This window comes from Canis aureus, chromosome 8, assembly GCF_053574225.1.
Source record: "Canis aureus isolate CA01 chromosome 8, VMU_Caureus_v.1.0, whole genome shotgun sequence".
Taxonomy (NCBI): domain Eukaryota; kingdom Metazoa; phylum Chordata; class Mammalia; order Carnivora; family Canidae; genus Canis; species Canis aureus.
The window spans coordinates 20,818,029-20,832,856 of record NC_135618.1 but is presented as its reverse complement, the minus strand read 5'-3'; the positions used below and the strand labels follow the sequence as shown (position 1 = coordinate 20,832,856).

General features: G+C 33.7%; 1 protein-coding gene across 3 annotated transcripts in view; it reads right to left on the bottom strand.

Moving 5' to 3' along the window:
- The window catches only part of BTBD8 (BTB domain containing 8), a 96,071-nt gene that overhangs the window by 10,910 nt on the left and 70,333 nt on the right, over window positions 1–14,828 (bottom strand). For all 3 annotated transcript variants that reach the window (XM_077905409.1, XM_077905410.1, XM_077905411.1), the window contains 4 exons: window positions 6,963–7,145; window positions 6,149–6,286; window positions 5,158–5,287; window positions 2,682–2,743 (listed from right to left, as the gene is read on the bottom strand). In XM_077905409.1, the coding sequence (XP_077761535.1) occupies window positions 2,682–2,743; window positions 5,158–5,287; window positions 6,149–6,286; window positions 6,963–7,145 (513 nt within the window). The remainder of the gene's footprint in view (window positions 1–2,681; window positions 2,744–5,157; window positions 5,288–6,148; window positions 6,287–6,962; window positions 7,146–14,828) is intronic.

Here is a 14,828-nt window from a genome sequence, read left to right as displayed (position 1 = left end):
CATTCCCTATTTTTAATATCTAAAACCAGGTAGAGGGATCCCTGGGTGGCGCAGCGGTTTGGCGCCTGCCTTTGGCCCAGGGCGCAATCCTGGAGACCCGGGTTCGAATTCCACGTCGGGCTTCCGGTGCATGGAGACTGCTTCTCCCTCTGCCTGTGTCTCTGCCTCTCTCTCTCTCTCTGTGTGACTATCATAAATAAATAAAAATTAAATAAATAAATAAATAAATAAATAAATAAATAAATACCAGGTAGACTTCTGATTCTAGACTTCTTCTCACCCTTAAAATTGATCCTACTTAATTTTCTGTATCCTTGAATCTATTTTAAAGCATCATGCTATGGGTGAGATCTATGTAGTACATGGGGTAACCATAAGAAACTTTATATTAACATGGTATAGCATGATGAGGATACAATACATACACACATCAACTCTACGTATTCTCTAACTTCCATCTGCAAAGTTTACATATATTTCTTATATACGAATGGCCAAGTGGGAAGATCACCACATGCTATTGACAAAAATGAGAAAAAGAGTCAACCTTTTAAAGAATTCCCCTTAGATACCCTTTAGTTCCAGTTACTATTCCTTTTGTTTAACTTTTTATTGTAGTAAAATTCACACATAATCAAAAGATAGAATAGTATAATGAATCATGGACCTATTACCAGCTTTAACAATGATCAGTTCTTGGCCAAATTTGTTTCATATATAACTACCATTTTATTTTGAAACAAGTCCCAGACATCATTACCTTAAGTATTATGGTACCAGAACTCTTCTTAAATCTTTCTGTCTTATCTCATTAACTTTCTTCCACTTCCAGAAGATCTCATCTCTTTTTGTAAAACACATTTACTCATTCCATACCTATTGAGCATTTACTGCATATCAAACAATTGCACATAAATTATTTCACTTAATTTTCACAATAATTCTGCTAGGTTTTATTAGTCCGCTTTACAGACAAGAAAGCTAAGACTCACATATGGCAGAGATAACAAATGTGAAATCAAGGCTGCATTGTCCTGGCAACTGCCAGGCAGCAGAGTTGCTTCCCTTGCACTTGGCTAGAAAACTTTTCTCCTCTACCCATCCTTCCCTCCCACACTCGCACACACACTTCCCACCTCTGTGTAGGGGTAAGCAAAAACACCTTAGGCAGGTAAAGAATGATGCTGAAAGACCCCAGGAAACCTGTACCCTGCATTCAGCCTTTTGGCCTCATGGAGGCCACACATTTTCCTCTTCACTTCCTCACAAAACCAATAAAAATCTAGGTAAGGATAAAAAAAAAAAAAAAAGTGAAGTCAAGATTTTAACTCTTATTATTCCATGTCCAGCACCCAATTCAGTATACTGTCCTTCAGAGGGAAATGTATTACCCTGTTTTCTTCCCACTGTGGTTAACAGTATAAATCCATGGACAACCTGAAAGTCAGGAAGGTAAGGAAGAGCAACAAGACTTTGTTCTATTTCACTGTAAGGCAAGGAAAGAGGAAAAGACTGGTTGATAACAGCTAGTAGAACAGCAGAAAGAAAGGCAGGTAGGATAATTCTAGGGGAGCCTGAAAAAAAAAACCCACTGGGGATAACAGGGAACTAGTACATAGAGAAAAATGTTCTAATGTACCACTTCAGAGTATGTTCTGTGGAACTTATAATATACCTAAGAACGGTCAAGGGGGAGTCTAGCAGTGTTCCATGCTTAGGGAAGAAAAATGTTCAACATTATAACAAATAAAGCAAGTCATTTGTGTGTGGGAAGGGGTTAAAAAAAAGACAAAATTAACCATCTTAACCATTTTTAAGTGGGAAGAACAAAAATGCTCCCTATATAGATCTTGTGCAACAAATATCTAGAACCTTCTCATCTTGTAAAACTGAAATTCTATACCTACTGAAAAATTGCCTTTTTCCTTATATCTCCAGCCCTGGGAACTGCTATTCTACTTCATGTTTCTAAGAGTTTGACTACTTTTGATCACATAAATACAGCAAGTAACTTTTAAAGTAAAACACAACCAACTATACTCTTGGTATTAATTGCCTTTTTCACACCAAAAATGTGTTATATGAACTAAAAACTTAGTATAGAGAAAACTGGGACAACTAAAATCTTTTATAAGAAGTAGGTTAATTAGAAAATTAGACACTGAATTAGGTCTAGGATTTTAGACAATTTCTGATCTGTCGGAATAGCTCCAATACATTAGTTGCCAAAAAGGTTTTCAAAGAAATAAAAAAGGCTGAATATTTCACTTCCTATGCCAGCTGGATACTAAAAATTCACATCATTTAAAAATGTATAGAATATTTACTTGATTAGAGAAAGACTCAAAATTATTTTCATTAAGAATCAGCTTTATTTGGGATGCCTGGGTGGCTCAGCGGTTGAGCATCTGCCTTTGGCTCAGGTCGTGATCCCAAGATCCGGGATTGAGACCTACAACAGGCTCCCTGCAGGCAGCCTGCTTCTCCCTCTGCCTGTGTCTCTGCCTCCCTCTCTCTCTGTGTCTCTGCCTCTCTTGTGTCTCTCATGAATAAATAAATAAAATCTTTAAAAAAAATCAGCTTTACTTAAAGAATATATTTAAGGAAATCACTGAAATATAAAATAATAAACTTTAAATTATTTAGCATCTTTTTTCAGACCTGTAAAATTTTAAGTTTACCTGAGAACTACTGAATACAGGCTTTTTGCCAAGTCTTCGATCATCACCTTTGTCAAATGCAGCTGTAGAAAGAAACAATTTATTTTTATAGAAAACACTATCATTGCCATAAAACTAGAAGGAAAATAGTATGCTAGCAGAAAAAGGTGGTATTTTAGTGGAAGTAACTTTAAAAAGGCTAAAAACAATCTAGTACACTTAAATAATTGCATATTATATTTTAGAATTTTTTTTTAAGAATCTCATTTTCAATCTTATTTTCTGGTCTCTGGGTTTTACATTATTAAAATAAATAAATGTAAAATCTTATGAGAAGATTCATACATTTACAAAAAAACAATTTTATCAAGCTGTAAAATTATAATTGGTTTCATTAAGTTTTCCAAATTTCAAAAAATCTCAGGTTGTGGCAAATTAATATTTTATAAATTATTAAATATAAGAAAGTGTCTATCCTAAAAACATGTAAAAATACTCTGTTGAAATTGACTACAAATATTTCCTGGTTTTGCAGGTTTTTCATGAGGAAAAAGGAAAGAAAAGAGAAAAAAATAAGATACTGTTGGAAAATAAAACAAACAACCCTCAAACCCATTATCATTCTTTTTAGAATTACTTAAAAACTCACTTTCTAGATTGGGTTTATACGGGAATTATTGCAGAGCTCATGTTTTTATGTTCTTCAAATAAGAATTTGAATGACGTCAGGAAAATATATAGAAATAATGAGATGAGAGCTATAAATATAGTTCAGCTAATGTATTTCTTTCTTTTGAAGGTTATAGTTCAAACTATTTAAAACATAATTTGAATATAGTCTCCAAAAATTATTTAATATTTATTAAAACAGCTGATAAAAATATATTAAATTATACGTAACACTCCCATTGTATCTTCTATTTGTGTTCTATAGAATCTGTGCTATAAGACAAAGCAGGATCCTAGAAAATGGCATTATAAGGACTGATTTACAGTAAGCAAATGACTTTGCACAATCCTATGCAAAAAGAAATTAATATAGGATTTCTCCCAAAGGTCAGTAACTCAATTAGACTATAAGAAATGCTACAACAAAGACAACCTAGAATCACTCCTTTTTCTGGGGTTTCCCAATGCAGTAACTATCCGTAAGTCAGGACTCATTATAATTCAGCATACTGAAGATTAAAAAAATATTATTACACTGATAGGATTGAAAAGTTCTTTTTGACAATTAGTACAATTACCAATAATTTTGTTTTACATATGTGTGTACTTATATGTATTTGCATTATTTTTAATTAACATCTTATAGAATTAAAATAAAGAACATTGTTTAAGGCATAACTTAACTATGAAATCCTTTAAAATGAAGAAAAACAAAGTTTACACCAATCAGAAGAGAGTTGAATGACACCTACTCATGGAATGCTGATCTTATCCTATTCCTTCATATTGAATAGATTTCATAGTAAAAATTAACTGTCATCTAAAAATCAGTACAGAAATAGTCACAAGAAAAAATCTCAAATTCCTGAAGACCTTGAGATTTTCATTATTTCATGATTTTGTTCTTTTATTATTTTGTTGGAATGTCTTTGAAAAGTGCTCTTCAGTTCACATCTAGCTACACTATCATGTTATGCTCAAAATGCAAGACAGAGCAAATCATATTCTGACTATTCCATTAAGGAATTTAACATATCTATGTACTATCAAGAAATATATCACATATGGCTTTCATGTTTTATAGTGCAAAATGTTCACTTCCTAAAATAGAGTCTCTTAGAATGTTTTTAAAAGTATACTTGCTGAATCTGCAAATATTTTTTCTAAGGCACCTGCTTAAACCCAAAAATAGTCATGAAGCCATTTTTAGTTCCACACCCTCAAAATTTTTATCTTAATGTCTTTGAAACAAACATATATTCTGAGCAATATACATCTTTTGTTTAATGGTAACATTTCAAATGGTACCTATTAAATGTCAGAGACCACTGTGCAGCTCCTGAGGGACACTCCGCAATAGCACACATTGTATCACTGAACCAATCAATTGTGAAATAAAGCCATCTAATTTAGACAAAACCACAAGAAATGATATATTATACAAAACACGGAAAAGCTCTGTGACAAAATATATTTTAAAAGGAAGAGAAAGTATGTTTAGTAATATGTTCTATGTGGATTACATTTCCTATACTTCTAATCTCTTTATAAGAATGCTTTTTAAGCAAATTTGGCTGGAATATTGTTGCTAATATAGAGTAGGGTTAAAAACTGATAAACATATATGTAAAGGAAATGAGTCATTTTCTAAGAACAGCAAAGCATGATTTTTTAAAACTGCCTAAACATACTATCACTAGTTTCAATTAGCAAGCTATTATTGAACAGAAGCAAACAATGTTAATCCTACCACTTATTAGCATCCTCTCAAAATATCTCTTGCACAAAGATCATAAAATTAGAATGAAAAATCCCAAGGCTAACATACCTGCTTGGATTTTCTGTTGATCATCTGTGCTCATCAGCTTCCAGCTTTCTGTGTGACGAACAGCATAGAAAGACTGAACCAGGAAGATCCACAGCTTATCACGCAGAGCCTGGATCTTGCACGTAAAACCCTGTGTTCAAGCAACAAATCAGCAGCTGGTGAGAGCCACATTGTCATAGCAACCAGTCATTATTCCTTTCTGAATCTACTTACTCCTAAGCTAGATCAATGATGTCATCACTTAGATTTTTAAAATCGTCGAGTACATGTTATTTATGAAGGCTTACTCTTCAAAAACAGAATTTTATAGTGAACACGAAGCTAAACCTTATCCTTTCAACCAAACATTATTTTAAATCACCAATGGCCTTTACATGAATACCTTCTACAGCAAGTCAACTATGACATTACAAGGTCAAATACTCTATGTAATAGTAATAAATATGATGAAATTTTTATCATTCTTGTTAAACAAATACAAAATGTCAATAATTTGCAATAAGCTAACACTAATTACATTTAAAAATAAGATTTTAATTTTGCTTTTTCTTAGTCAATCCAATTTTAAATATGATTTTTTCTGAAGATGAAAAGGAATCAAAATATACTATAAAAATAAAAAACAAGGAGTATTGAAAATTCTAAAAAATTATTTAAAATTTTCTGTAAGTTTTATATTTAGGCAATTTAATAGTGACAGGGGAGAAATACAAGTTATGCTGTACCAATTAATATTGTTAGTACCAAACTAACTTTAGAATTAGTGAGTCAAATGCCAAGTTCTGAACTTTTACAATAAGTCTATTGAGAAGTAAATGAAATTTAAAAATTTTTAATAAAAAGCTCCAAGCAGATACAAAACTAGAGCCTATAACCAACCCCCATCACCTAGTTTCAATGAACCATGCAACTTTTAAAATGTGCATATATTTTAAAGTCTTGAAACAATTCAATATTATATCATTTAAATGAACTTTATAATTTTCAATACCATTTCCTTTGTATTGTCAGAGTTCAGTAACATGTCCAAAGCCATTAGAAGAGAGCAACTATTCTCAGTGGTAATATTTTCTTCAATTGCTTTTAAAATTTTGTCCAATAGATCAGCTGTGCTGCTCATTGCTTGTGACTACAAAACACAGAAATTTATATTTAATAGGAATACATGTAAAATGTGTAAGAAATGTGAAAGTCTGGCTTAACAATAGGCCATTCATCATAACTGGCCATATGCAGTCAACCAGAAATCTTATTTCCTCTGTTAATAATAATTATAATCACATAATTATAATCATAGCCGTTATTATAAAAATCTTTTTCCCTTAAAAAAATCTGTAGACACACACACACACACACACGCACACACTGTTCCTAGGAGCCAAAATAGTCCCAAAAATGGAACTAGAAATAATCAAAATTCTTTATTCAATAACTAAACTTAGGAATAGTGAATCCCCAGTAAAACTGAGAATTTTGCATGGATCATAACTGTATTACTGACAAAACAATATCTTTTTGACTGATTTCTAAAATATGGCTTATGCTAATTGAGGGCCACTGCTGGCCAGAGTTACATTCTATTTGCCAGTGCACTCAAACCTGTCCCCTCCTGCCTTCACTATCTTGTGAGCCAAAAATCCTGTCCATCATTGCTCTAAATCCTATACAAGCATGCCATCTGCTATGGAATTTATTTAAGTCACACTAATTTAATCAAAGGCAACCTGCATTTAAAAACTCTTACATAATTGTAATCAGAACACAAAGATGGGGCTAAATATAGGATATAATTTTAGACACATTACCTGCAAGAGAAGAGCAAAATTTTCACTTTGAATGATCGTGGAGAAGTTTTCTATAATAAATGCAATACATTCTTCTTGCAGCTGAGATGCCATAGTCAGTGCTACTTCTGTCCACTTCACTCTGGGTAAACTGATGATTAGCCTGTCGCTTTCCATCAGAAGAAAAGCAGCATTCTCATCATTCTTATAATTTTTTAAAAATTGGAAAAAAGTTAGATTACTATTTATAATATAACTTTCTACGAAAATACTTTTCTTATGATGTTTCCTGCAAAAAAATCCCAAAATTCCAGGTAGCAAATGTCTTTGTCATTACTTAAAATACTTATTTATTCATCCATTCAGAATTATCCAAAAGGGCAAACTTTGAGCTGGGAATAAACTACCTCTAAAAGATGACTAAAACAAGCCTGAGAGCAGAGATATAACTACAAAGAAAAACTTGACCTGAGATTTTGACTATTAAATTAGTTTTTGTGCTTATAGATATCATTCATAATGGTATGCCTACACTGACAAAACCTTCTTTTCTGACTATAAAATACATGTTATTACAAATTTAGAAAGGCTAAAAATTACTTATATTCTCCAGTGATTTTCTTTCTCCTCTCTAATTAGGTAAGACTCTATATTTTATTCATTTAATGATGATTCATTTTTATACCACAGGAAAAGAATATTCATGAATACTGATCTCTCTAGTAGAATGACAATTTACAAATACTATGTGCTCCAAGGAAAAGGAAAAAATGGCAACATACACATTACTGTATCTTATTCATATTTGATTTCTAGTTCTTAAAACAATCCTTAGTAAATAACTGCTTAATGAGTAATTACCTGATAGATTGTAGTAGACTGAAAAAACATGGCCACAAATTCTTTGTAAAATTCTTTGGAATTTATTTACTCATTCCTTGAATCTAGACTGGCCTTTTCACTTGCTTACACAAATAGTGGCACTGTGCAAGTTCCAGAGCCAAGGTTTTTAAGAAGCCCTGCGGATTCTGTCTTTATGCTGTTACAATTGTGGGACCACAAGGCCATGAAGAAGGTGGGTAAGGGAGATGCCATAGAGTAGAAACCCAAGCTCCAACTTAGCCACCAGCTGAAAGCAGCTCCAGAATGAACTCAGGAAGAATCAGAAGAATCACCCAGTCAACCCACAGAATTGTGAGAAATAATTATAATTTTAAATCTCTTAGTTTTGGAGTAGTTTGTTACAGAACAATAAATAACTGATAAATCTGGAAGTGAAAGGCTGAAATCCTCAACATAGGCTGCATGATGTAAACTTTGCACACCCTCTGTATGTTTCAGATCTCAACTCTATCTTCCCTCATCTCTGGCCCTACATCAGAATCCTTTTATACATGCCATCAGAGAACTGTCCCTTTTCTTTTGGGTAACTGATTCCTTTGTAATTATTCGATCATGAACACAACTACTTGATTAGTATCTGTCTTTCTCACTAGGCTGCATGTTTACTGAGCATAAAACCATGTCTGTTTTGGCTCACCACTATATCCCCAGGGCCTAGTACAGAATTGGGTTATAGTAGACCCTCAAATATTTCTTCATTTCTTAGCATCATCAGAGAGTGAGGGTCTATATGTGAATTCCTAAGCTGAATTAAGTTTAATCCTTGAACAAAACTTTTTAACATTTTACCCACTTACCAAGAATTCTTTTTAAATATATTATATAATTCCTTGCCTTATTAGAGTAAAAAAAAAATCATACATTGATATAATTCTTTTTTTTTTTTGATACCATCATCCTTTTCTCCTCTATGACATCCTGAATAACTGTGCTTTTAGGCAGTAAGTCCAATTTGCTCTACTGTAGGGATTGTTCTGGTGGTGAAGCCAAATGTAGGGTATTCAAATAAACGTGGTAAGTGTCTACAAAGTGCTTACTATACACATAATGTCATGTGCTATGATAATTTTTTGATAATTTTTAAAAAATACAGATAGTTATAATAATTTAGGTTGGAACCTACTGGAAAACCAAAATATGGACATAAATGATAATATAAGTGGTATGTGATCTTATTCCATGCAGATCTGAATATACAACATTAAATGTTAAGAGTTCAAAGGAAGAAAATGTAATACATTTCTAGACCAAATATATAAAATTTTAATCCAATAGTTAATATAACATATGCTCCAAACTTTAATATATAAAGGGTAGTACTAAGTTTTTTTCCTTTTCCTTCCCCAAGCCACCCATTTTCCCTCCTCCCAATTAATATTATTTATTTTCTGCATCTTTCCAAAGCTATTTCATACATACTCACCCAAGAAATATATGTAATATTGCCTTTATTTTACTCAAATGAGGCAATAATATGCATAATACTCTTGTCCTTCAAACTCAGTTACATCCTAAATATTTTTCTAATCTGAATATGAAGAGCCTTTTTATTTTTTTAACAGCTAGCACTAGCCCACAATATGGATAAGTCATTCAACCAATCCTATACGTATATTTACATTGTTTCTAATTTTTTGCTGTTACAATGTTGTAACAAAATATCTTATAGATGAAATTATTTCACACAGATGTGAATATTTCTACAGGATAAATTCCTAGAAGCAGAATTGCTGGGTCAATACTATTTGTTTTGGCCTGGGTTCTGCCTGAACCCTGAGTCTGAGAAACAGGCTTATATGAAGATAGTTTATTTTGGGAAGTGATCCATTAGAAGAGTGAAACAGAGAAGGAGGGAAAGCCAAAGAAAGGGTATGTTTTCTAGCTCCTTACAACTCAGTGTGAGCCACAGCATCTGCATCACCTGGAGCTTGTTAGAAATAGAATCACAGGCTCTACCTCTGACTTATTGAATAAGAATATACATGTAACCAAGATTCTTTTTTTTAAAAAAAGGATTTTATTTATTTATTCATGAGACACAGAGAGAGAGAGAGGCAGAGACACAGGCAGAGGGAGAAGCAGGCTCCATGCAGAGAGTCCGACGTGGGACTCGGTCCCAGGTCTCCAAGATCACGCCTTGGGCTGAAGGTGGCGCTAAACTGCTGAGCCACCCAGGCTGCCCTGTAACCAAGATTCTGAAGTGTTTTGTGTATATACTGAAGTCTGATGAGCACTAATATTGCATTCACTATTACAGGCAACTGGGGCTCAATCTTCCTGGGGACCCTCTGAAGAGCCACAGAGAATGCACTTTGAATTACTCTGCCCAAGGGACAAAAAAAGGAAACATTTAACCACTGGCTCCCATCTCCCATTAGTCAAGGCTTATCCCCTGTGGTGTTAATTTCCTTCTACTTCCAGGTTTGCATGCCAGAATTACTGAGTTGTAGGTACCCTGTGTAGAGTGATAGTGAAGCCTTAGGACAGAAAGTGAGAAATATGTGTGATGTGCCTGAGGGAAAGTGCTGTTGGACTGCACGCATATGCAGCTGGGTCCTGCAGCAATGGCTGGAGTTCACACATTGGCCAAGAGGATATGAGGTGGGGCACCAGAAGTATCCTAAACATTGCCAATATATATTCAATAAAGAACTGTTTTCCAAACTGCAGATTTCTCTCCTAGCAACCTAGGGAAATATTTTTCGTGGCTTATGATCAGCATTAGAAAACAAAACGGAGAGAAAAGAGAAAAATAGGAAATATCAGTACATCGTGTAATAATAGTAAGTATTCTTTTGTAAAACTTGTTTCAGTTTTGTATGTTTGAGTGTACTAGGTTACAGTGTAAAAAAGAAATTCCTAGTCCCAGTCAAAAAAGTGTGAAAAACACAGCAAAAGTTATACTAGTTATTTTCATTCTAAAAGATAGAAAATGGTTTGATATTGTAATTTTCATGTCCATTTCTCTTAAATGATTGAGATTTATTCATCAAATTAAGAAGTGTTTGTATTTTCTTTGCAAATGATCTAATTTTGCCCTATTTTTAATAATCAAATTGTAGAAATCCTCTATATTAGGAAAATTAGAATCAAAAGTATGATATGAACTGTGATTTGTCTTTTGACTTTGCATATGGTCATTCTTACTACATAGAAATCTTGCATTTTTATGTAATCAAAAATATTTAAGGCTTCTGAATTTTATATCTCTACTCACCTGCCAAGGTTATAATTCTCCCAGAGTTTATTGTAGTATTTTAATTTTTTTCCCCTTCATATTCAAACCTGTGATCTATTTGGAATATATCACTGGCATACCAGGATATGAAGAATAGATCCAACTTAAAATTTTTCCAGCTAGCTTCCTGGTTGTCTTAATATCCTATACTGAAAAAACACTATGATTCATATCATTTTCTAATCCTTATGATACTGCATTAATCAAATAGGTCTTAAGCTATCCTTTGGCCTTAGGACTAATAGCATAATATATATAACTTTGGTTTTTCACCCTAGGGACCATGCCCATACCTACTTTTGTTTTAACTTTCCTAAATTTAAAAACTCTTCATAATTTGTTTTAAAGGGCTTAAACGGGGCACCTGGGTGGTTCAGTGGTTGAGCATCTGCCTTTGGCTCAGGTCATGATCCTGGGGTCCTGGGATCGAGTCCCACATCAGACCCTTGCAGGGAGCCTGCTTCTTCCTCTGCCTGTATCTCTGCTTCTCTCTCTGTGTCTCTCATGAATAAATAAAAAAATCTTAAAAAAAATAAAGGGCTTAAAGTATTTTGACAAAGAAAAATTTAATGTTTTGAAATAGTTCAAGTAATTACACATTATAAAATCATAACTTGGGATCCCTGGGTGGCGCAGCGGTTTGGTGCCTGCCTTTGGCCCAGGGCGCGATCCTGGAGACCCGGGATCGAATCCCACATCGGGCTCCCGGTGCATGGAGCCTGCTTCTCTCTCTGCCTGTGTCTCTGTCTCTCTCTCTGTCTCTCTCTGTGACTATCATAAATAAATAAAAAATTTTAAAAAAATCATAACTTTTCTGACACCTCTCTCTTATACTCATGCCTCCACCCTGCTTTCTCTTCTCAAAAGCAATGGTCGTACATCACATCTTACTGAACTGCTGCAAATTGATCAAGAAAGAGAAAAACCTTAAAGTCTCTCAAATTAATAAAAAACAAACAAAACCCTCAAAATATAGTTCAATGCAGCATTTTCTTATCTCCCTTGCTATATAACAGCGTTGGTCATGTCACCAATAGAGTAAAGTGCCCACCATAGCACATGTACCTGAACTGAATTAGAACTAAAGGAGACTACAAAGATCGCCTGCTCTTTCACTTTTTGAATAACTTATTTCCATTTTAAATTTGAAAAAATTAAAAATATTCTATTAAAAATTTTTGAATATAGTTGACATACAATGTTACATTAATTTCAGGTGTACAACATAATGATCCAATTTTCCTATACATTGTTATGCTCACCATAGTGTAGCTCCCATCTGTCATCAAGCAATGCTATTACAATACCACTGACTATACTCCCTAAACTGTGCCTTTTATTCTCATGACTTATTCATTCCAGGACTAGAAGCTTGTATCAACCACTCCCTTTCACCCATTTTGCTTATCCTCTTATCCTTTACTTCTAGCGACCCCCAATAGGTCTGATCTTGCTTTTTAAAAATTTATTCATTTTTTTTAGATTCCAAATATAAGTGAAATCATATGGCATTTGGTTTTCTTAGTCTGACTTATTTCACTTAGCATAATCCCTTCTAGGTCCATTCACATTGTCACAAATGGTAATATCTTATCCTTTTTATGGCTGCCTAACATTCCTGTGTGTAAGTGTATGTCTGTATATCATTTTTATCCATTTGTCTATCAATGGACATTTAGGTTGCTTCCATATCTTAGCTATTGTAAATGATGTAGCAATAAACACAGAGGTGCATATCTTCTTCGAATCAGTGTTCTCATTTTCTTTTGGGTAAATATCCAGCAGTGGAATTATTGGACCATATGGTATTTCTGTTTTTAATTTTCTGAGGAATCTCTATACTGTTTTCCACAGTGCCTGCACCAGTTTGCATTCCTACCTATAGTGCATGAGGGTTTCTTTTTCTCCACATCCTCTCCAACACTGGTTATTTCTTATCTTTTTGGTAACTAGTAATTCTGCCTGGTGTGAAATGATATCTAATTCTGGTTTTGATTTGCATTTCCCTGATAATTAGTAATACTGAGCATCTTTTCATGTGTCTGTTAGCCATTTGTATGTCTTCTTTGGAAAAAAAATGCCTATTCAGGTCTTCTGCCCATTTTTCAATTGGACTGTTTGTTTTTTGATGTTGAGCTGTAGAAGTTCTTCATATATTTTGGATATTAACCCCTTATTGGATATATCACTTGCAAGTATCTTCTCCGACTCAGTAGGTTGCATTGTTTTTTTTGTTTTTGTGATGCTTTCCCTCACTGTGCAAAACCTTTTTATTTTGATGTAGTCCTAGTAATTTATTCTTGCTTTTGTTTCCCTTGCCTGAGGAGACCTATCTAGAAAAATGTCGCCATGACCCTGTCAGACACATTATTGCCTATGTTCTCCATTAGAATTTTTATGGTTTCAGGTTCCACATTTAGGTCTTTAATCCATTTTGAGTTTATTTTTGTGTTAGAAACTGGCCCAGTTTCATTCTTTCACTTATAGTTGTCCAGTTTTCCCAGCACTGCTTAAAAATATCCTATTTTTTTAAATCAAAAGCTAAGTATATTTTACTGATAAAATATGAAGAGTTTATGAAGTTAATGTTTCTTAAAGCTTGACTATTCACAAAGAAAGACATAATTTCACATTTTCATTATAATCACCAAGATACCAAAGGCCACTGGATATTTGGCTATTCTGATGTTTACCTTTTCATCTATTGTGAAAGGAAAAAATGAACATTCATAAAGCTTATAAGAACCTAACTAGAGTTATAAATCAAAATAAAATATTGTAACAGAGGTAGAGGCATAGTTTGGAGGGCTTATTCTTCAATTAAATTCACAAACTTACCACTTGTAAAAAATAGACTTTTTAACAAGACATCTAGTTAAGATCCCTCCCAATCTGGCCTTACCCTCTCCGCAGACTTACCTCTTCTCATTCCAGTAACAGCAGAATATTGGAACTGCCTGCCACCAGATCTCTGGTATAATTTAGAAGTTTGTCGGGAATATCCTAATGTACTTCTGTTATTTTGAAATTATCCTCATCTTCAGCTTCATCTCAAATTACTGCTCTCATCCTTCTAATCAGAATCAATTGTTTTTACCTCTGTGATCCCAGTACATACCTGAATTATAACATATTTATCCATTCATTTATTTACCTATTTGACAATACATATTGCATGGCCTAAACTGGGGTTACCAGGATAAATTAGAACATGGAACTTTTTTTCCTTTTCAAATTTTTATTTAAATTCTATTTAGCTAACATACAGTTCAATATTGGTTTCAGGAACATAATTCAGTGATGCATCACTAACATACACCACCTGCTCATCAAATCAAGTGCCCTCCTTAATAATTACCCATCACATATCTAGCCCATCCCCCGCCTACCTCAATCAACCCACAGTTTGTTGTTTTTACGAGTCTCTTATAGTTTTCCTCTTTTTTTTGCCCCTCCCTTATGTTCATCTGTTTTGTTTCTTAAATTCCATGTGAGTGAAAGCATACAGTATTTGTCTTTCTCTGACTGACTTATTTTGCTTAGCACAATACACTCTAGCTCCATCCATGTCATTGCAAATGGCAAGATTTCATTCTTTTGATGGCTGAGTAATATTCCATTGTGTATATATACATCTTATTTATCCACTCATCAGTTGATGGACATTTGGGCTTTCTCCATAGTTTGGCTATTCTTGATAATGCTGCCATAAATATCAGGCTGCATGTACCTGTTCAAGTCTGTAT